Source organism: Camelina sativa, chromosome 20 (assembly GCF_000633955.1).
Source record: "Camelina sativa cultivar DH55 chromosome 20, Cs, whole genome shotgun sequence".
NCBI lineage: Eukaryota > Viridiplantae > Streptophyta > Magnoliopsida > Brassicales > Brassicaceae > Camelina > Camelina sativa.
In genome coordinates this window covers 2726907-2749959 of record NC_025704.1, presented here as the reverse complement: position 1 = coordinate 2749959, position 23053 = coordinate 2726907, and the positions used below count along the sequence as shown (strand labels likewise).

At 36.2% G+C, this 23053-nt stretch overlaps 6 protein-coding genes and 1 non-coding gene across 8 annotated transcripts in view; 5 read left to right on the top strand and 2 right to left on the bottom strand.

Moving 5' to 3' along the window:
• LOC104768874 (probable RNA-binding protein 19) overlaps positions 1–2917 on the top strand; it is a 4376-nt gene extending 1459 nt beyond the window's left edge. The window contains exons 5-15 of the mRNA XM_010492949.2: positions 11–142; positions 231–320; positions 422–539; positions 646–1000; positions 1059–1089; positions 1164–1317; positions 1503–1607; positions 1694–1789; positions 1886–2062; positions 2339–2470; positions 2573–2917. Coding sequence (XP_010491251.1) covers positions 11–142; positions 231–320; positions 422–539; positions 646–1000; positions 1059–1089; positions 1164–1317; positions 1503–1607; positions 1694–1789; positions 1886–2062; positions 2339–2470; positions 2573–2716 — 1534 coding nt within the window. The 3' untranslated portion in view covers positions 2717–2917. The remainder of the gene's footprint in view (positions 1–10; positions 143–230; positions 321–421; positions 540–645; positions 1001–1058; positions 1090–1163; positions 1318–1502; positions 1608–1693; positions 1790–1885; positions 2063–2338; positions 2471–2572) is intronic.
• Positions 3949–5420, top strand: LOC104768875 (peroxidase 53). The gene is made up of 4 exons (XM_010492950.2): positions 3949–4256; positions 4359–4553; positions 4646–4811; positions 4895–5420. Exons 1-4 carry the CDS (start codon positions 4026–4028, stop codon positions 5311–5313), a joined length of 1011 nt encoding a protein of 336 aa, XP_010491252.1. The 5' UTR covers positions 3949–4025; the 3' UTR covers positions 5314–5420.
• On the top strand, positions 10060–12841 carry LOC104768870 (homeobox-leucine zipper protein HAT14-like). The gene is made up of 4 exons (XM_010492947.2): positions 10060–10489; positions 11360–11688; positions 11827–11906; positions 12260–12841. Exons 1-4 carry the CDS (start codon positions 10174–10176, stop codon positions 12549–12551), a joined length of 1017 nt encoding a protein of 338 aa, XP_010491249.1. The 5' UTR covers positions 10060–10173; the 3' UTR covers positions 12552–12841.
• Positions 13977–16608, bottom strand: LOC104768869 (protein trichome birefringence). Its single transcript, XM_010492946.2, has 5 exons — positions 15479–16608; positions 15213–15405; positions 14928–15121; positions 14676–14834; positions 13977–14588 (listed from the first exon to the last, which is right to left on the bottom strand). Exons 1-5 carry the CDS (start codon positions 16426–16428, stop codon positions 14234–14236), a joined length of 1851 nt encoding a protein of 616 aa, XP_010491248.1. The 5' UTR covers positions 16429–16608; the 3' UTR covers positions 13977–14233.
• On the top strand, positions 17764–19182 carry LOC104768868 (thioredoxin-like 3-1, chloroplastic). Of its 2 annotated transcripts, XM_010492943.2 has the most exons (5): positions 17766–18172; positions 18448–18522; positions 18629–18695; positions 18804–18821; positions 18940–19182. In XM_010492943.2, the coding sequence occupies exons 1-5, from the start codon at positions 17784–17786 to the stop codon at positions 19036–19038; spliced, it is 648 nt and encodes a 215-aa protein (XP_010491245.1). In that variant the 5' UTR covers positions 17766–17783; the 3' UTR covers positions 19039–19182. The 2 variants fall into 2 exon arrangements, with proteins under 2 accessions (XP_010491247.1, XP_010491245.1); XM_010492945.2 differs by lacking the exon at positions 18804–18821 and having other exon boundaries at positions 17764–18172.
• Positions 19454–19535, top strand: TRNAS-GCU. Its single transcript has one exon. It is a non-coding gene; the product is annotated as a tRNA-Ser (tRNA).
• LOC104768867 (gamma-tubulin complex component 3-like) lies at positions 19837–22915 on the bottom strand. The gene is made up of 2 exons (XM_010492942.2): positions 20661–22915; positions 19837–20522 (listed from the first exon to the last, which is right to left on the bottom strand). Exons 1-2 carry the CDS (start codon positions 22913–22915, stop codon positions 20261–20263), a joined length of 2517 nt encoding a protein of 838 aa, XP_010491244.1. The 3' UTR covers positions 19837–20260.

The window sequence follows — 23053 nt, the reverse complement described above, 5'->3', positions numbered from 1 at the left end:
CATGAAACAGAGAAGAAGAGCTTACTGAACATTTCAGCAAATTCGGTGATATATCAGAGGTCCATCTTGTTCTTGACAGGGAGACAAAAAGGTCCAAAGGAATGGCCTACATCCTTTACCTGATCCCGGAATCTGCAGTAAGGTATTGTATATAATTCATACCGAATTAAAAAGTTCGAAGTGCAGCTGTTAGTTAAGGTTTTAAATCGTTGATTTGGATGGTGTTGCAGGGCAATGGAGGCATTAGATGACACAGCTTTCCAGGGGCGACGGTTGCATATTTTACCAGCTAAGCCCCGTGAAAATTCTGATAAACAAGTGTCAGTGACCTCTACTCATTCAAACTTGTAATACTTTTTTTTGTGGACTAGAATTTTCATCAGTTGTATTTGTTCGATCATGGATGGCTTTTTCCCAACAGAAATGACTCTTGTAATCTGCCAAAAACATTCAAGCAAAAGAGGGAGGAACAAAGAAAGGCCTCTGAAGCCCTTGGAAATACAAAGGCTTGGAATAGTTTATTCATGCGACCCGATACTGTAATTTCTCTTGTTTAATTTCTCAAGATTAATGCATCATCCATTTTAAATCTGGATTTATGCTTTGCTTCATGTTTGTTCTTCCTTTTGCTTTCTTGTGTTGTAGATCCTGGAAAATATAGTCAGGATGTTTGGTGTAAAAAAGAGTGAGCTACTTGACCGTGAATGCGAGAATCCTGCCGTAAACCTTGCTTTGGCTGAAACAAAAGTGATTATGGAGACCAAAGAAGCCCTTGCTAAAGCTGGAGTACGTGTCACCTCTTTGGAAGAATTTGCTGCAGGGAAAGGTGATGGGAAGAACCGAAGCAACCATATTCTCTTAGTAAAGAATTTGCCATTTGCTTCCACCGAAAAGGAACTGGCTGAAAAGTTTGGAAAATTTGGAAGTCTAGACAAAATTGTTCTCCCTCCGACGAAGACGGTTGCTTTGGTATTATTCTTTCAATATCTTCAACGAATAGGTTATTGTTCTCTAACCTATCCTGTTCTCTAACCTGTTCTTACATCACCTTCGTGCAGCTATGAAAAACATGGCATATACGCGTTACAAGTAAAGCTTTAACATTAAAATAAATTGATGTTTATTAAACCAAACTGCCTCGTCACGTTTCCCTGTTATTACAGAGATTCTCCCCTGTATCTGGAGTGGGCTCCTGGAGATATTCTTGAGCCAAAAACACTTCCCGATAACAAAGAAAAGAAGAGTGCTGTTGAAGAAAATGATGTGAGAAGAGTCGACTTGGATCAGCAGCTTAGAATGTATTCTGATATACCTGAGGTATGTACCACTTTTATGATTGCTGTGGACGTTTTAAAATCATACGCATGTTCTTCCTTTGTGTGGTATTGAACTATCCGAACTGAACAATATAGTTGAAAAAATCTTGATTAGCTTGGGCAACTAGATCTGTTTTCTGATCAATCTTATAACGTTTCCTTGAAATTAATGCAATTATATTTCAGTCAAATGTCCTTCATGTTAAGAATCTGAACTTCGAGACAACTGATGAGAGTTTGAAGAAGCATTTCACCGAACTGGTGAAGCAGGGACATATTCTGAGTGCTAAGGTAACTTCTTGTTCATTGATATGCAGTTAACCATGCAGGCATCACAAGTCTCTTTTTGAAATTCCTTTATTTTTCACTATAAGCAGATAACAAAAAAGGGCAAGAATCGTCGTTCAAGCGGTTATGGTTTTGTAGAATTCGACTCCGTAGAGACAGCCAGCAGTGTCTACGAAGATCTAAAGGTAAATTATCTAGTTAAGTCTCTCTCTTTGAAACTTGAAATTGATTGGAGTCGATGAAGTAAGTACGTACGGTGACACTTTTTTGTTTGTTTGTAGGGAATAACTGTTCTGGATCGGCATAAGTTGATCTTGAGTTACCGTGAAAACAAGCCGAGTGAAACGGTTGCGAAAGGTTCAGACAAGGAAAAAACTTCGACAAAGTTACATGTCAAAAATGTAGCTTTTGAAGCAACCGAGAAAGAAGTAAGACAGCTTTTCAGTTCCTTTGGACAGGTATATATACACTTATCTTAGAATGAAACGATGATATATGCTTATTACAATTTGCCTTTTTTCGTAAAAAATTAAAAATTCGGTGCAATTGCTGAAGTCAATTGGTCTTTTGCGTGTTTTAGTTAAGGGTCTTTTTGTTAGAACAAGTACATGGGAATGAAACATTAGCTCTGTAGTAATGGAACGAAAAAGAGAAGCTGTGTGGAAACAAGAATACAAGATGGATTTGGATAACTCTTGTTCAGAAACCACACTCATTTGTCTTTGTTTATGCAGATCAAGAGTGTTTGGTTTCCAATTCAGAACGGAAAATTTCGTGGTTTTTGTAATATTGAATTTGGGACAAATCAAGAAGCTTCAAACGCTAAAAATGCATTATCCATCACCCATTTCTATGGACGCAAGTTGGTAAGTCTTATGTTGTGTAGCCATCTCTCTAGCCTGTTCATTTTGACATCCTTGGATGCATACTCAACTCTCTCTCTCTCTCTCTCAATGAGTTCTTTGCAGGTGCTCGAGTGGAAGAAGGATGATGACAAGAGCATGGAAGCGATCCGAAAATCTTGTGCTGCCAAGTATGTGGACCAAGAAAACGATAATCCAAAGAAAAGGAAAAGGTCGGCAGTTGTTGGTGAAAGAAGAATTGAAGTTTGAGAGAAATAGACGAGCTTAGATAAGTTAGATCGCATGCCTATTTCCTAAATCGAACTATATATTCAGCCGAGTTTTGAGGGGAGTATCTAGTACAGTATAACCTCTATAAATTAATACTCTTTAAATTAATACTCGCTATAAATTAATAAATTCTTCTGGTCCCGAGTTGGGCCGATGATAAAAATGACATATTTTGATAAATTAATAAGATAATAATTTTTTTGAAAATCCTATGTAAAAATATAGTCCCATCAATATCATAAATTAATGATCAAATAATATATATATATAAGAAAATCTAGTGAAAGATAACTCTATTGTTGTTTGCATATTCTTGAATTTACATTCTTTTTGGAGCTCATCTCTAATTTCTTTTCATTGTTGTCTTTTCAAATCGCATCCAAAAATTCTGAAGATTTCTAAATGCAATAATTGATTCTTCATATGTAGTTGATTTTAAAATTACCACAATATCTTATTCGACTTCATCATTAACATGAATGATACTAGTAGCAATTTCTTATAAACTCTAAGCTTCTAATATTTATCATTTTTAACTAAACTCAACTTAGCAATTACGATAAACAAGATTATAAATTAAGAACAAAATTTTAAAATATGAATGACAACAAAAGTATCTTATTTTGTAATACAAAATTTTTAAAATTATGAAAATTAAAAATCTCTTCATATTTTATTAATTTATCGATAAATTAATAATTATTAATTTATCGATAAATTAAAACCTCTATAAATTAATAAAATTTCATGGTCCCGACCTTATTAATTTATAGAGGTTCTACTGTATATCAAGCAGCATTTTTTCTATTTCGTTGAAGATTTGAACCGTCGGTATTGGAAATAATCTACCTAACATTTAAAGTTTTAAAACTTAAAATTATTTTTAATATTAAATAAAGAATTAAAACCACCGATTTCGTCTCAAGAACGCAAAAATCTTTTAACTTCATTTTACCAACCGCGTGGGATCGATTACAATAATGCATGTGATGGAGATAGTGTAACCTAAAGACATATTAATTTCAACTAAACAAAATGTAGAAACACCAGCGTTTTTTCTCATCTTTTGGACTATGTAGACAAACACACACGTTATTCTCAAATTATTTGGCTTCATCCAAAATCTTTCACTTTCATGATCAGTCAAGAAATACGCGTTTTAATCAACTGTTTCTCTATATATACAATTATTTCAAAATGATCAAGAATAGGTCATAAGTTCCGCACCAATCAGTGGAAATAACTAATCAAAACTTTTTATCATCATTTATCAAAACCTAATTAATCAATGGCTGTAACAAATCTTCCTACTCGTGATGGTTTGTTAATCATCAGTCTTATTGCTATCGTTTCCTCAATCTTTGGGACATCATCTGCTCAACTAAACGCAACGTTTTACTCTGGGACTTGCCCTAACGCCTCTGCCATCGTACGCAGCACTATTCAGCAAGCTCTTCAGTCCGATACAAGAATCGGAGCCAGCCTCATCCGCCTTCATTTTCACGACTGCTTTGTTAATGTACACTAATCTTTCTCAATGAAACTCTTTAACTTAAATCCCTATTTTGATATGTTTCGCTCTAAACCGTTACTTTGCTTCTTTATTTTCCTTTTTTAAAAGGGTTGTGATGCGTCGATCTTGCTTGACGACGTCAGTGGAAGCATCCAGAGCGAAAAGAACGCTGGTCCGAATGCAAACTCAGCAAGAGGATTCAATGTTGTCGATAATATCAAGACTGCCCTCGAAAACGCTTGCCCTGGTGTTGTCTCTTGCTCTGACGTTTTAGCTCTTGCCTCTGAGGCTTCCGTGTCTTTGGTAATTACACGTTCTTTGTGAACATTACAAAACAGAACTAAACATTCTCGTGGTAAAGATTAATATATGTACGTTTCTTTGATCATCTTCAGGCAGGAGGGCCATCATGGACTGTATTACTAGGAAGAAGAGATAGTCTCACCGCAAACCTTGCAGGGGCCAATTCGACCATTCCTTCTCCCGTCGAAAGCCTTAGCAACATTACATCTAAATTCTCGGCTGTCGGGCTAAATACGAACGATCTAGTAGCTTTATCTGGTAATTCCATATATATGTTCATGAGTTACTTACGGCACAAGTTGAAACAGAGCCCTAACGCCATCTCTTGTGAATCCACGTAGGAGCGCATACGTTCGGGCGTGCTCGATGTGGAGTGTTCAACAACAGACTATTCAATTTTAGCGGGACAGGAAACCCCGACCCGACTCTAAACTCAACGCTTCTCAGCAGTCTGCAACAGCTATGTCCTCAAAACGGCAGCGCAACAACGATCACCAATCTCGACCTGAGCACACCTGATGCGTTCGATAACAATTACTTCACGAACCTGCAGAGCAACAATGGGCTTCTTCAGTCAGATCAAGAGCTGTTCTCTACCACTGGTTCATCCACCATCGCGATCGTTACGTCCTTTGCAAGTAACCAGACTCTGTTTTTTCAGACCTTTGCACAGTCCATGATCAACATGGGGAACATTAGTCCCTTGACTGGTAGTAATGGAGAGATTAGGTTAGACTGTAAGAAGGTTAACGGAAGTTGATTTCCTTAATTAATGCTCCTTTTCCCTTTTAAAAAAAAGGAATATTTGCAAGCTCTGGTTGAATTTGAATAATTTTGTTATCATAATCGCATCAAAAATCTATTGCATTCAAATCTTTCTAAATTAATGATAATTAAAACCTACGTAAAATCACTGAAAAATCAGCAAACATTTTACTAGTAGTTTTTACTATTTTATTGAAGTGTAAATAATGGAAAATTCTCTTTTATTTACGGAGAGGATTGCAGAAAATTTGAATTCTTCACTTTATCTTGTGGGCTCCGACAGAGAATTTATCATTGACAAATTATTTTACGAATCACCAAATCAATAACGATGGAAAAAAACCGTCCTAACATGTTTATCGAATTATCAACCATCATTACAGTCCTTGTGGAATGATTTCACCGACAAAAATAGGCTGATTTTGCGGTCAAGATATATCGGTCCCCTTCCACGCGAAACTACTCAAATACGAATGTGATTCTCTTATTTTCTTCTATACATATTTCAAAGAATGAATGAATGAAACCACGAATTAAAAATGAATTACCATAAAGACATCCTACCACAGTTCAGACTTCTCAAGTATCTAATTTTTAAAACAACAGAGAAAAAGGTTAAAAGAAGACAAATTAAAATTGAATGTGAAGGTTGTTTCTATCAACTCAACGTGGAAGCAAATAATTTTTTTTTTTTTTGAAAGCAAATGTTATACAAATATACTAGTGATCTGTCATATGCCCTAACAGATGTGCTATGTAATATTCATACACTCCCTACTATTGGAAGTATTCCGGATAATATAATCGATTGTTCGTATGGGTTATTACCGGCCGGTGGTATTAGAGAAGACGATGATAATGATTTGTGACAAACGTAGTGGGAGAAAAGTTGTGAATCAAAACCATCAAAATTGATCGCAAAACAAAAGAGAACCGTAAGAGCATGGTAGGTATATATCTACAAATCATATTTTAGTGTTTGAGAAAAAGTCGAAGGAATACTGAAATTAAAAAGTGAAAGCTATATGTCAATCTCAATCATAGTATTTGTTAGTCGAATGTAGTAACTAATTACTAGAGATGCACTATATATGTTGATTATTGTAAAATTGACATAAAGCTAAAAAGTAAAAAAAAAAAATTCTTAATTAGTCTCTGAACTCACTCTCTCTCTCTCTCGTGAGATAGTTAATACAGTTTCAACATGTAGGTAAATAACTTTTAACACTTGAGAGGACGACAAAAAAAGATGAACAATGAAGAAATGCACAAATATATTTAACGCTAACTTAAGTTTTAAGAAAAGGAAAAAAAAGGTCCCATGAGCAAATGATTGCCTGTGTGTAGATCTGCCTCTTCTCAAGCAAGACAAAGTGGACCCTCAACTCGTTTCATCAATTCAATTATCTCATAATTACTTCATCAGGCACGTTGTCACGTGACTCTCTCCTCTTCAACTTCATTTTGGTAAAATATGGATGTTTGTGAACCTCTGTCGAAATAAATGTCAGCAACTACCAAAAAAAGTTGTTACGAAGATATTTTTTTAAAAACATGGGTTTCCCATTGTCATGGCAATTCAGATGAATACACAAAAAGTTTATTCAAAAAAATGTTAAATAACTTTTTATACTATTAGATACTATTAGAGCTCTACCGCCGCATATGTAGCCATATAGGTAAGCTGGCCTCTCTTTATAGCCGTGGAAGAAACGACAGCAACAACCATTTTTTGCCACCAATGGGTTGGTATATAGACGAGTTCGAAATTTGTTTAAAACCAATGTTGGATTCAGTTACGCAAGCCATCGTTTTTTTTTTGTTTTTTTTTTTTCATTTTTTAGTCGGTGATTAACTACATACCGGCATATAACTTGTATGTTCATATTAGGTTTATACTAAATCACGATTGGATTTGATGTGGGTTGGTCAAATTAGGTTGCTTGTTACAACAAAACTACTATATTGGGGAAAAATGAAAAGGTTTATATATATTAATTACTACTAGTATCTAGGTTCATGTATGCTTTGCATGGGAATTATATAACCCCTAATTGAAAATGTTACCATGCATAGCATAGGATATATGAATCTTAAATGTCGTTTTAAATTTGACGGAATTTACATTGTCTTGTCCACGAACTATATATCCGTTACATAAATATACAAGGGGTTAATGTCTACAACTCAAGACTATTTAATGATATGTACATAGGATTCTCTAAGAAAGCCATATACCTGTTGAACAACATCGGCGGGTGTTTAATTGCGTATACACACTACACAGAACATACTGAAATTCAAAATATGGTGGATAGATAAAAAGGGATCCAAACAAAAAAAAATAGAATGCAATAATGAATGTAGTAGGACAGAGATAAATAATTGAGAGAAAGATTGAGATGCCAAAAAAATTCTCTTGACATAATAATAATCACAAATTCACAATAATAAGAGTATGCATGACTTCAATAATTGCAAGGAGCCTAAAAGCATGACACCCCAATCTCACTTGAGGAGGATATCTATCATCCGCGTCCCACGCGTGTGGGTCCTTTCCTTTCACTCTCTTTTCATGTTTTAGCCATAACTCCCATTCCCAAATTCTATAAATTTTTAAAAACATACTCTTATAAGTTATAATCATACCTGTCCAAGGCAAAAATGGATATTTAAGTTAGTTAATGTGGCTGAAAAAGACATTAAAATGACAAAGAAAAAACATAGCACAAAGCTATGAGTATGTTTATCGACATGTAGAACTCTCTATACATAATAAAGTAATAAACGGAAAATCACTAAATGAACAAATTTATGTGGCTGAAAACACATTAGAATGATATAAATTTTGGTCCGTACGTAGGTTGTAATATAGCAAAACTTCGAATGTCATTATGATTGGTAAAAAAAAATCAGTAGAGTGTTACATTATTTTTTTCGACTATTCCATGAATTATTCAATCAAGACCCTACAGTTTTTTTTTTGTAATTAATGACAACGTACTAATTTGAAACCAACTCTCATATCATATCTATGACATGTTACCATTCATACACATAACAATGAAGCTATTTAATGTCCAAAACTTTTCTTGAAAGCAACTTGCAATAAGTTAAAAAAAGAAGTTATAATTAATGGAAAATGTATTGGGTAAGAACAAATTAATCAAGTTTTTTTTTTCTAGGACCATCACTGTAATGAATAAAGTTTTGAGCCAATAACGATTTTGCCAAAATCATTTTGGTCAAACTTAAAAAAAAAAAAAAAAAAAAAAAAAATCTAATTGGGTGTTTTCGTGACCGTTTGATGGGTCATCGTTATCACATTTTGCTTCTTCTTCGTATCATTAAGTATCATCGTTAATCATTATGTCTTGTTCGCCCCTTTGTATTTCGGTACAGCATAATTTTTCCATTCCCTTTAATCAAGTAATCCAACTTAATCATGACCTTTTTAGTTATGTGAATTAGTCACGCTAATTTAGTTTGTCCCGTTTCTAAAAATAAACAAGATATATAGCCATATAGGTCATTTGTTTCTCCGCCGCTATAAACAATTACAGCTACTGTTAGCAAAACATATTACAGAAACATTTTTCTTATAACAGAGGAAAATACATGTTATTTAATCCAATATCAACAATTAGTCATTAAGTCAATAATTATGTAAATTAAAAAAAAAAAGTGCACTTTAGTGATCAACTTCTTAACTTACTTCACCGACCATTGATATTTTAACTACAGCAATAAACGGTAACTTACAATGTCAACCGTCACTATTTTTTTTTATCCAACAACTTCCACTTTGGTTTAAATCTCTTAAAACTTAAGGAAATCAAAGTCCTCATCATTAACGTGTGACCAAGAATTACGCTGGCCGGTCAAACTAATTATGGTCGTCAATAATTTTCAACAAACACAGTCTCTCACATCTTCAGGAAAATAACTATTCCTTAATCTCGTCAATGGCTGCATTGTGAACGACGAACTATTTATTTTAATATAAGAGGCTCCGAAAATACCGAAATATAGTTACTAACATATATACTAGCTTTTTGCATGCTCAGGTGTACATTTGTATATATATATATATATTTTCCAACTTTTACTCTTATATATTTATCTAGTTGATTGCCATAAAAACCTTACGATGATATGGAGTAGTATAAGTTTGATTGTTTTCTTTTATATATATTTGAAAAGTATCTTAAAATGGAAGAACTGCATACGAAATTTTCGAATTTTGGATCTTATAAATACAAACATAAATGCATATTTGTATATATAGAGATGGAGTAATATAACAACAAAGACACAAGGCGCCAGTCTCGTGTAAGAATGTGGGATATATTTATATGCATTCACGTGCGTATGTGAATGGCAGTTGTCGGTCAATCGATCTTCTTAAATCCATATCAACCCCAAAATCGTACATTTTCCCGGTAGTGACAAGAAACTAAAAGTCTAAAACAGAAGGGAAAAGTATATGTTCTAGAGAGATAATCTTTCAATAATTTCATAGAAACTCTTGACACATTTCACGTATATTAAAAATATATATTATTATTTACATAAATATAAACCTATTCATTATTCCACTAACTAAGAAAATGATGACTTAAAGTCACATGTCTTAAGGAATTTATAAGATGAAGAAGATCCAATATTTTGTTCATAATACATAAATATATATTATTATTAAAATACAGTGAACTTGGAAATAAATAAGTGGGGTTTCACTTTCATCTCATCACTCCATAAGGACCATAACAGATCTTCTTGTTCCGATCGAGTCTCTCCCCGAGTCCCCTCTCTCTCTCTCCCTCTCTAAAACTCTTATTTTTCTTCGTAAGCGATGGAACTAGCGTTGTCTCTCGGCGACAATACGAAGAAACAATTCCCTTTTTTGGAGAAGCACTCGAAGATTAATAATCCATCTGCCTCGTCGACCTCAACTTCCGACAAGGATCTTGGGTTCTGCATGGGTTTAGATGTTGCTTTTGCTGGTCACAGATCGTTATCATCCTCTTCGTCTCCCTCGGTAGAGTTTGTGAACAAGAAACCGGCACCAAGAACAAATAATCTTGGTGGATTTAGGGTTTCGTCTTCTGTAGATCCACCACTACAGCTTCAACTTCACTTCCCTAATTGGCTCCCTGAGAACGGTAAGGGTCTTTAAACTCCTTTTCAGTTAATAAAAAGCTAGATAAACTTAAAGGGTGCGATTACATGTTTTATTACTGTAACATATTAAATTTTATTAGAATCCCTAATTAGGCTTACATGTGTTTTCCTTATATTCCATAATACTTACGGTTATACGAATATTAATATTTTCTGAATGTATCGTATAGTGTATGTGTGGATGGGATGTTTCTGATTCCAAAAATGGTTTGTCTGATTTGTGACAAGAAAGAAGGACCAGGTTTCAAAATATTCTTTGATGGAAAGAAAAAAAATATATCAATTGTGGATGTCTTTGATTAACAAAAATACCTAACTTTACCCGAATTAGTTTGATTTATCTAATTATTAAAAAAAAAAAACATATTCGTTGATTTATCTAAAGGACATGAACTAAATTTACAGGTCGGCAAGAAGGACGAATACTCTCAGGAGTAGCTACGGTGGTGGCAGAAGAGGAAGATGAGGTGGAGGAAGCGGTGCCTAGTATGTCAGTATCGCCTCCGAACAGTGTAACTTCGTCGTTCCAATTGGACTTTGGGATTAAGAGTTATGGTTACGAGAGAAGAAACAACAAGAGAGATATTGATGATGAACTGGAGAGATCAGCTTCAAGAGCCAGCAACGAAGACAACGATGACGAAAACGGATCCACANTGGTTTGTCTGATTTGTGACAAGAAAGAAGGACCAGGTTTCAAAATATTCTTTGATGGAAAGAAAAAAAATATATCAATTGTGGATGTCTTTGATTAACAAAAATACCTAACTTTACCCGAATTAGTTTGATTTATCTAATTTTTAAAAAAAAAAAACATATTCGTTGATTTATCTAAAGGACATGAACTAAATTTACAGGTCGGCAAGAAGGACGAATACTCTCAGGAGTAGCTACGGTGGTGGCAGAAGAGGAAGATGAGGTGGAGGAAGCGGTGCCTAGTATGTCAGTATCGCCTCCGAACAGTGTAACTTCGTCGTTCCAATTGGACTTTGGGATTAAGAGTTATGGTTACGAGAGAAGAAACAACAAGAGAGATATTGATGATGAAGTGGAGAGGTCAGCTTCAAGAGCCAGCAACGAAGACAACGATGACGAAAACGGATCCACAAGGAAAAAACTAAGACTCTCTAAAGACCAGTCAGCGTTTCTTGAAGACAGCTTCAAAGAACACAGTACCCTTAATCCTGTTCGTTTCCCATTCTTGACTTTTTTTTTTTTTAATAAAATGATATCTTTCTTGAATTTGTTTTATTCACTTATTTCAAAGAAAAAAAACAAAATCTTAGCCTTAAATGTTTGTTTTATTATTTTTTAAACATTGCAGAAACAGAAGATTGCATTGGCGAAACAGTTGAATCTTCGTCCTCGTCAGGTTGAAGTTTGGTTTCAAAACAGACGAGCCAGGTTAGCTTAAATTAGTAGATTCATATACTAAACGTTTTTTTTCCTTCATTGGAAGTCGTATACTTTTGTGTGATGATTAATGTCTGAAAAAGGGATGAGGACGAAATGCATCACGAGTAATAATACCATATTGTCGCATGTCTATCCTTTGTCATTTTTCGTGCAAAAGTAGTATATCACTTCCGCTCATCATATCCACACATAATTGCTTATAGTGACTTATTTATAAAAGGCAAACAAATCATAACTCTTTTTTACATAATTTGACCCCCCCAAAAAAGAAGCTCTTCTTTACATAACCACAATGTCATACATATTATGTTTATTGTAACTGATATATGATAATATAATAGGACAAAGCTGAAGCAAACGGAAGTGGACTGTGAATACCTAAAGAGATGCTGTGAGTCATTAACCGAAGAAAACCGGAGGCTTCAAAAAGAGGTTAAAGAATTGAGAACCTTGAAGACTTCCACACCGTTCTACATGCAACTTCCGGCCACTACTCTCACTATGTGCCCTTCTTGCGAACGTGTTGCCACCTCAGCAACACAGCCGGTCACGTCAGCTTCCCAAAACCTAGGTTTGGCTACGTCATCGTTGCACTGTCCGGTTAAGCCTCGTTCGGCCAAACAAGTTTCATGAGAAGCACGTGCGAAATAAATGGTCACAGTTTTAGCGCGCAAACGGTCGAGTGTGCATGGTTTAAAGTTGGGTCTTCTTGTGTATATTTAGATTTACTTTTTTCATATTATTTGGGACGACCGTCTCCAATTTTAAAAGACGAATAGATCGATTATCCGGTCAGTGTTTTGTTTTTCTTGGATGGAACCGGATTATAAAAAAAAAAACATAGATGGAGGAAAAGGGTTGACATCATGACATGTTTATTGAACGATAGAAGACAAAAGAAAAAGTGAAAATATTTGGTTTGATCTTGTATACTTTTATTTTTCATTAAAGCAAAAGGGTTTGTCGTTCACAAAATCCTGACCAAAATTTAGGTTTAATTATCGAGTTTATTTATTTTTTATCTTTTTTTGTACTGAAAGTCCAAAACCAGTCACAATTTTTTCATCGCATAATTCTATTGCAAAACTAATGTAATTTATTTGCAGCAACTTTGGAATGAAATTTGATTCTGCAATAAGAAAAGTGGGACCAAATTGGTTCATTACAAATCCATACAAGTTTCTTATTTGGGATGGGCTTAAAATATTTCGTCTGAATAATCGCTAATTTCCCATAGTTTTCCAGTCCAAATCATTGATAGTTAGTACACGAATAGTCAAGAGCTTTGATGAGCTCATTTATCATCAGACGTACACCGAAGTTGTTGCGATTAGCCAAGATCTTTGGGAGGTGTTCGTATGGGCCCTTATAGTATAGTTTTGATGTGCATGTTCCTTCATGAATGATTTATCCCAATCAGTACCATTGTATGTTATCACAAAATTGTTGGATGCTTAAAAAGTAATTTTGTAGTTTTGGTGCTTATACCCCCCATGGCCACTTTTTTTGTAATAATTAATAAATATGTACGGGTGAGTCTCGTGCTGCGTACTTCAGATATATTCAGTTTTCATCAATTTTAAGCATTCGTAATCTTACTTTCTACACAAACATAAACACTTCTTCTGCTTTTCCCAATCTCCAACCAAACAGTCACATGTATGACTCTTCTAAATTAATTACTAGGGATTATAACAGAATTTAATAGGTAACCTCAAGTACGCCACGTGACGAACAACTGCACCAGGTTGGATCAAATCGCACTTAACTCATAAAAGCATTTTGACCTAACGACCTTTTCCTAAGACCTTCGTGGCCAAAAAGTCCAAAACATCCCATGTGACCAAACCCATTGTCTTCAAATCTCATTATTTCCCCAATTTGGACAAATTGTTTATTATTTTCAATTGATGTCGGTGATCGATAAATTCCACATCAAACTCTCACATCGTTGGTTCCACACGCAAATTCTTGCGTTCACATGATAAAACTGTTATAACTTCCAAACAATCAAAAACACATAGCAAAACCATGCTCTACTTTTTTCTTTGGCTAATGTAACGATAATAACATTACTGTAATAAATAATTGGAATCGTAAGAAATGTTTACATGTAACCTCTCATTCTTGGAGCTAAATATAGTATTCGTCGTGACAAAAGCATTTACAACCAATAGTAGCAAAGATACCTTGGTGATCAAACATTTTTTCATCTTTCTTTTTTTTTACTCTACACAATTCTATAATCAACAAATTACCATCAAATAGAAAGCAAAGTGTTGAGATCAAACAAGTATTTAGGAGTAGAGAAAACCTTAAGGTTTCCGTTGTGTTTGCCCGAGCTGACTGAGTTTAACGAGCAGCTCAGCGTATAGGATCTCGTTCCAAGAGTCGGGAACTCCAGGTAGGCACCAGTGGCTGCAGTCTTGGTACAGCAATGGTGTCTTTTTCTCCTTTTCCGTTAAGGTGTGTTTCCGGTATACAGACGGGTGACCATCCTTCCTGTAGTCTGTTAACCTCGTGATGTTTAAATACGTGACTGGAGTCTTCATACCTCTTAGCACTTTCTCTAGCACCTTCATTTTAGACGGGTATGGGGTTAAGTATGTGTCATTCTTGATCGGTTTTGTTTCACTATCGCATGCTCCTCCTGAGTTCCATTGCCCACCACTGCAAAAACAATTCAGAGAATGTCAAGATTTTGATTAACAACAAGATTAAGACCTAAGATCACTTCAAAGATGATCTCCATTTTACCTGAAATGAGAAGCGGAATAGCCCCTAAAGAAGACAAGGGACTTTGTTGGATTCACATTCTTCTCAACCCATCGACCCCATGTAGTCAAAGCTTTACGGAAAGCTTCAAGAACAGCGAGTTCGTGATACACATTGCTTCCTTCTTGATAATAATCCTCCCTAAAGAAATCAACACCAGAATCAGTTCTATAGGATACAAAGACAGAGCAAATTATTCAAGTAGATTGAGAGAGAGAGAGATTTTTGAAGTACCCTTTGGATGTTTTCTCGTGAGTCCACCAATGTCCGGTATTGAATACAATAATATCGGCTCCTTTGTACTGTTCAGATGACTTCCCAACCAAATCCAGCCGTAAAGTCTCCTTCTTTGTTCCCTTCTTGTCTACAATTTCCCATTCTTGAACCAAGAAGGGTGAAACAAAGAACTCCACCGTGCAGTTGTAATCCTATCAATCAAAATTTGAGAAACCCTTCAATATATATAAACAAACCAATTGGTGTAAGTAAACAAATCAAGAAGGAAGAAGAACCCCTTACTTGGAAGACGAAAGAGTACTCAGCCTCCCCACGGAAATGGTGTCTTCCTCTAGCCTCATAAACTTTGGTCTCATCTTTCACTGATCCTTTAAGAATACAAACCAGAGATTCCCACATGTTTCTATTTAAAGAATCCCCAACAAATACAAGTCTTCTTCCTCTAAGCATCTCCAACAAAATAGCTCCATTCAACCTTCACATACATGTGTCTATAATTAGATACAGAGCCATAATATTTTGAGCTTATCCCAAACGACCAAACTTACCTTGGTAAACTACATCTCTTAGGTTTCCACTTGAGTTTCTGAAAATCTTTGTCGGGTCTTCCGTTTGAAATACAATTGAACTGTTCATCGATAAGCTTACACGAACCGGGTTTGTAAAGCGGATACGAATCATCCATGATCCATTCACCGTCGAAGAACTCACAATCTTTTAGAGAATCACTCCACTTCTCGATCTCTTGCTTCACCGACGAAACAGAGTCTTCGCTTTTACTCTGCTTTTCCGGTGTAGAAGAAGCAGTTGATGAACTGGTATTGGAATTGGACTTCAGATCCACCGACACGGGTGCTTTCGACGGCGCCGGAGCTGTCGTCTGGTTACTCTTCACGGCTTTTGGAATTTGATCAGTATCGGTGGTCGTGGTGGTGGTGGTCTGTGACTGATTACTTGATCCATTCGCCGACGATTTGTCTGAAAACAGAGGATGTGGTAAAGTGTTGTTTTTTACAACCGGGTTGGTTCCGTTTACGATCGGAGACTCAAAGGTTGCGTTTTTAGCAACCGGAGTTCGATTTTCCGGCGCCGGTGCTTGTAAAGTATTGTTTTTGGAATTCGAATTGAGAGGAGGAGAAGTGGTGTTAACAGAGATAGGATCTGTGGCGTCGCTGGATCTATTGGTGGGTTTGGTTGAAGTGACATTGGGGATAATATAGGAGAAAATAGAAGAGAACTGAGATCCGGAAGTGTTGTCTGATGTTGTAGTGGGTGTGGAGAAAGAGAAGATGTTAGAGAACCAAGGAGAAGGACTAAAGGCAAAGAAGAGAGTGAATGAGACGAAGGTTATGACGAAAGCGTAGGCAAAAGTTGAGGTTTTTTTGGGTTTCAAGGCGGAGAAGAAGCTTTTGATGTCGGCGACGGCGGCTGTTGTTGTTGTTGTTGTTCCTCCGCCGCCTCCTTGGATTGGCATATACTTAACGGCGTCTGACGCCATAGATGGAGAAGGTGTAAATGGTCACTACAAGTTGGGAATGTGGTGGCGCGTGACCAGTGTTTTTTTTTAGGGTTAAGAGAGAGAAAGAGAGGGATGCGCAGAGAAGAGAGAGATGGGTATGAAGAAGAAGAAAAAGGAAAAGAGATGACTTTTTTAGAAACAGGAGAAAGTGGGTTTAAGATAAAAAGGACCATATTTGTTTTGTTTTAAACCACATCGTTAGTGAACGACTTAAAGTCAAGTGTTTAGTGTTTGTGATTAAAATACCCCTTGATTTTGGAGTTATTTACTGAAATCGCCACTTCGAAGAAGCGTGTCGGTGGCGGTGGGTGTTTGAGATTCGAACTTAACATTATTGTTGTCTTTTTTGCCACTTCGGTCCTCTACGACTCGTAAAGAAATTAATTTTTGTGATTACTGTTTCTGTTACGATAATCCAGGTGTGGTATAGTGTGTAGAATAGTCGTGGCTTCGTGATTTGTATGATCCAACGGTACAATGCGGAAATAATGCGTTAGATCTAACCGTTTTAACAAAGAATATATTGTGTTCGATCTTGGCTCATGTTGAAATAAATTTCAAAAAGCCTAAGGAAAATAAAAAAATTCAAAGCCTTGCTTTGGCGAGATACTCAGATTTTATCTTCCATATATTGTCATATGTGTTTACTTATTTATTTACTGATGAATAATAAATCTCTTAATTGCGTAATTAAGTTAGGTGGCAGGTTTGGGTAATTAAGAGGAAAGTGTATGGATGGAGATGGGGTAATAAGCCTTTTGCAATAAAATACAAAAATTCTAAATTTGCGCCATCAAAGTCTTAGCGTGTAGATCCTCTTTATTTTTTTTTTGTTCTTCAAAAACGCATTTCACCAGCTCTTATAGAGAATCTTCTAGCATTATAAATCTATGACTTTCAAATAGTTAGAGAAGATGATTTCATTTGTGACAAGTAATATTCAAGAGAGATTATTATGATTGCAAAAAAAAAAAAAAAAGTTATGTGACCAAAACCTTTATAACTTGTTTGATTATTATAAATAAGACATTTTAATATCAACCGATAAGTATATATAATTTTTTTTTTAAGAGTGTATTGTTTGAGAAAGTATACTCGTAGAGAGAGACATTTAAAAGAATTCATGAAGAAATGTGTTTGGTTTGATTAAAACATTTTAGTTTTAACACAATCCATGTTGTAAGCATAATTTAAAAAATTTTCAAATTATAAAGAAGACAATAGTGGAAAATAAATAAATAGAGGAAGGTAGCCCCCACCAGCAGCTCATCTTCCGGATAAGCTCTCTATCCATCTCCTCACATCTCTTCCCAAAACCAAAAATATCTTTAATTATGGCATATGAAAACTTAAAAATATCTCATCATATAGCTTCTCTATCGACAAATATTCACACAGAAACCAAAAAAAAAAATTTAATGGCAGCTTTGGCATCAAACCCTCAAATGCTAACTAGACAAGCTCATAGTAACAAGAACGAGCAATTTCGGAGGAGGGAGAGTTTGAATTTGGAGAAGAAGTGTGGGTTTTGTGTGAGGAGGGTTCACAGTAATGAAAAGCTTGGAAAGTCACATATGGAGAAAGAGTGGAGACGAAAAGCCTTCTGGTCATCAAACACATATCAGCCCACGACTGTGGAGATGGAACCCATTAACAACGTTGAAGAGCTTGACGCTGTTCTCTCTCACGCTCGCCAACTCTCTCAGCCTATCATCATCGAATGGTAAACATACACACCAATATATCATTTTGTACTCCATAATCTAGATTAGATATATAGGTATCTATAGGCATCACATTTTTATGGTCCAAATTTTTGTGAACAGAATAGGTCAAAAGATTATGGTTCTAATTGCTAAGTTGCATAAGGAGTTCAACCATTACGTAGTAATCTTGTTAGATTACATTTTCCACGATTGATCATTTGCCGGATTTTTTATTTACTTTTTCCCAACTCAACTGCTTATGAAGAATTAATGGTGAGAATATTTTGGGCAGGATGGCTTCATGGTGTCGAAAATGTATTTACTTGAAGCCTAAGTTGGAGAAGTTGGCGGCAGAATATAACAACCGGTAAGCTAATTAATAACAAAATTCACTATTTTTACAAGAATGTTTATGAATACAAAATATGAATACAAAATTCGATTATATCATTATCATGAACTGAAATGAGCAGAGCAAAATTTTACTACGTGGATGTAAACAAGGTCCCTCAAACATTGGTGAAACGTGGAGACATTTCGGTAAGATGACTAAACAATCACTCTTTACTCTCTTCTTCTTCTTTTTCTTCTTCTGCGTTGGTATGTGCCAATTATCTGAATCAATTTCCATGTTCATGTATTATGCAGAAAATGCCCACCATTCAGGTAATAATAATGCTGTCTTGTTATTCTAATTGTTTTTGAATTTCAGAGATGCATTTGACAATAAGAAATTAGTGTATACTATAAAGGTAAATGAAATGATTATAATGGTGCAATGCAGTTATGGAAGGAAGATGAGATGAAAGAGGAGGTGATAGGAGGTCACAAAGGATGGCTTGTCATTGAAGAAGTTAGAGAATTGATCAACAAATATGTCTAATCTTCACTTTCCCCTTCCTTTTTTTTTTGTGTCTTCAATTGATATGTACAGTCAGTTTTCTTCTTTCCTTTATTTACTATCTATATACAATTTCAAACTTTTTTTTTTGATAAAAATCAAGAAGTTTCACCTTTTTAATGTGTATAGTTTTATCGGATTGAAGCCTACCTTTTTACATTTTTCGTATTGAGACATTTGACGACGGACGAATATCTCCCCTTGTAAAATATTTTTGACATATTGATATTTTCATTAATTTTCTTTTATTGAAACAATCTACAAAGAGATTTATAAGATTTTTTTTTAAGTTTTGCAAAATAAAGTAAATTTGAATTAATTAATAAATGTCATACAGATTACATAATAATCTATTTTAAAATAATATATAACTTAGATCTGTTATTTGAACAACAAAGTCGCTTTGGCCGAGTGGTTAAGGCGTGTGCCTGCTAAGTACATGGGGTCTCCCCGCGAGAGTTCGAATCTCTCAGGCGACGAATTCTTTTTTTTTTTTTCATTTTTTTTTTTTTTCATGCTTTAGATTTCGATACTGTGTAGTGTATAACTCATGCCAAAAGCTCTTGTTTGATTTAACTCATCTGGTCAATGGGGATGAAAAGAAGATGAGCATCACATCTACGACCCTCAAGAGGTTATTTTCGATTGCAAGAGAAAGGTTTGGAGAGTCAAAATCAATGTGAGCTAATAATGCTCGTGCTCAATTTCACAGAAGCTTCTAGAGAGGGCAAATTCAGAGTTTGGAGCCTTTCACAGTACAGAAATAAATACACACTTATGAAGAAGCAACTGATTCCTTCTTATATCAACCAAGTCACAAAACAAATCATACAAAATCAGTGAACCACATGGATGGAAAAAAAAAAACTAAAGCTGGAGATGATCAGACTGATTGATGGCACAAACTCAAACACAAACCTTCCCTAATTTACCAACAACAAAGAATCTGTTTCCCAATCCTAAACTTTGAACCAAGCCATTGAAAAACAATCTGTGCAAAAGACAGAAAAAATCTATGAGGCAGTCTCATTAAATAAGAAACAGATTCTTCCACGCATCTAGATTTTTAAGTAAAGAACCTCTGCATCCCTGGTTCAGGAGCCCATGCTGAAGTCAGCGGTTAGTGAAAGACGTTGATCATGTCTTCTTCTCTTGCTATTGTGCAATTTGCTTTTCAACTAAACCTGCTATTCTTTCAACTTTCTTATCCTTTGGAATGCAACCGGCTGTAGAACTCAGTGAAGTCAAGCCGGAAGAAGAGAAACTTGAGATCTACAGATTGTTGCAGAGGCAAAAGAGATAGGAACCCATCGAGTGAAGATGTGTATTCCTTTGCAATACTGTCCATATCTTTACTCATGCTTTGAAGAAATTCTCCAGCACGCTGTGTTAAGCCCTTCCTACCCTCACTGATCCATGAACCGGGCTCTTCCGATTTGTTTTTCTCCCGTCCTGATTCTTTAGATCTGCAGGAAATCAATAATATGAGAAATCAATGATATGAGAAATCAAAGTATGACCCTAAAATCGGAGGAAGATGTTTTCGCAAAAGTTCAAAGTCTACTCTTGTTTGAATTTAAAATAAATTTTTAGACAAAACTCACCTTATTTGCAACTCGTATATTCCTTCATACAAACGATCTGCATGACTCCTGAACCGTAATATAAGCTCAAACAGGACAAAGAGTGATTCGCGGATGGTCTGTGACTGTTCACCCAGAAGAGATTTTCCAACAATGGCGTTGAGGTACTTCTCATGAGCTGCCAAGAGATCATCCAGGTCTTTAGCAGCTTCCATCTCTTTTGAGAAATTAGACCATGACACCTCCAATACCTCAAACATGATGTAATACTGAAAGTTGGTAACAAAATGGTTCATTTCATTCCAAAGGACCTGGCACCGCCTCAGGGCTGAGAGCAATTGCAACTTCACTGAAGTTTGGAGCTTAACGAATGAGTTAGAAGTGATGCAATTTGGTTTCATGGTCTTCCAAATTCCGATAAGAGCATGCTCTACCCGTTTCAGCTTCCAGAGAAAATTGAACACTCTCAGGTATTTGGACAAAACAGACTCAGTAAACACGGTATCTAATGGAACCCTTGCCTCATATTCCAATGAGAATACATCCCAGCCTCTGTCTCCACTGCCATGAGGCATCATCTTCACCCTCAATCTGTCTAGCATGTCACGGTCATCATACTGCGCATTTGATGCTCGTATTGCAGCCTCAAGAAACCCAGCTAGCTCAAATGAACTAATATTATTTGCTGGCTCAGAAAGCTTAGGCCCTACAATATCCATCAAGTATTGGACAAAATCACCTTGACCAAGTAGTAAATAACGCTTAATCGCAAGGCAATGCTCCTTAAACTTATATCTCTTATACAGAACATCCAAGAGATGCTTGTCAATTCTCTTTGCTGCCTCAGTAACAAGATGTTCGAGTGCATCTGTTTCACCATACCCGAGACCTCCTCGCCTAGTCGTTGTCCCAGAGGCAGCTGCTGCTTCTGAAGCTGCATCAGCCCACCCATGATCATCACAGCAAACACGAAGAAAGTTTATAGATTTCCCAGTTCTCAGAATTCTCTGAGCTAGACTCGGTGAAATAAAAGACGGAAGCATCGCTGGGTGGAGCTTATAACCTTCTCTCCAAAGCAAATCGACTTTAACAGGCTGACCAACGACAAAGAACTCACCAAAAGTATCTTCCAACTCCCCTTCTAGAACCCAACTTCTAACCATTTCAAACAGCGGAGAACACACACATCGAAGCAAATTCATCATAAAATCATGAACAAGCCAATCACCATGCTGTGCGTGCAAATGTATAGCCCCAGCCATCGCCCCACCTCTCAAAACCTTACACTTGTCAACCAAAACAGCCATCAGTCTCATTTTCACCATAGGCTCCGCGAACCATAGAGACAACCTCCTCAAAGTAAGGTAATTGTCTGAGCTAGCAAATTCAGAAACAAAAGGAATAGGATTCATAGCCCGCGCGTCGAGTACAGCCAATAGCTTATAATAAACAGAGAGCTCATCTTGCAATGCAGCACAAAACGCTTGCCCAACAGTTCCAACTTCCTCAGCTGGAAACCGATCCATACTCTCGGTAATAAAAGTCTTAACCTTTCTAAACAACCAGCCAAGCTCAGAGAGCATACGAACCATTACCCTAGTAGCTCGTGGCACCTTAACCGAATCCTGAATAGCGTAACCGTCAATCTCACTGTTAAACTTCACATACTTCCCATCAATACCTTGGCAAGCGTACAAAACATCCCTAACTAGAACCTCCTCGTTCACTTCATTCTCTTTCTTAACCACAACCGCATAGTCTCTAAACGCCTTCTCTTTCTCATCCCACGAATTCTCAGGATCTTGACTAACCAACAAAACCCCATTTTCCCAATCCTTCTTCTTAGCCTCACCACCGCGTAAAAAACCATCACCAAACCCCAAATTAGGTAACAAAAACGACGAATCGAGACCATTAATAGCAGATTTGCGATCATCAGAAACGATTTTAAGCAAATAAACGAGAGCCCATTTATTGTTGACACTACCGGGACCAGTCTTGGAAGCGAACTTAGTGTAGAGATCGGCGAAAGCGAGCGCGTCGGAGGACTTACCTTGAGTAGCGAGGCGGCGTTTGAGAGACTCGGCTATAGCGGTTGCGTCGGGGGCAACGGAAGGTGTAAGGCGGCTATTGAGGATACGAAAGGCGTAACGAAGTTTTTCGAGGAAGGCGGGAGAATTGGGATCGAGATTAGGGGTTTGAGGGTTTTGGGTGACGAGGCGAAGAACAAGCTCTTGTAGTAGATCTGCTTTCTTTTGCTGTTCGTCGTCTTCCATCAATTCAAGCTTTTTGCCCTTCTTCTTCTTCTTCTTCTTCTTCTTCGATTTCACCTTTTTTATTTATCTCTCCTTTTTTTTTTTTTTTGGGGTTTCTTTCTTCTTCTTCGAATTTGATTTTTGAAATCGAAAGAGGTT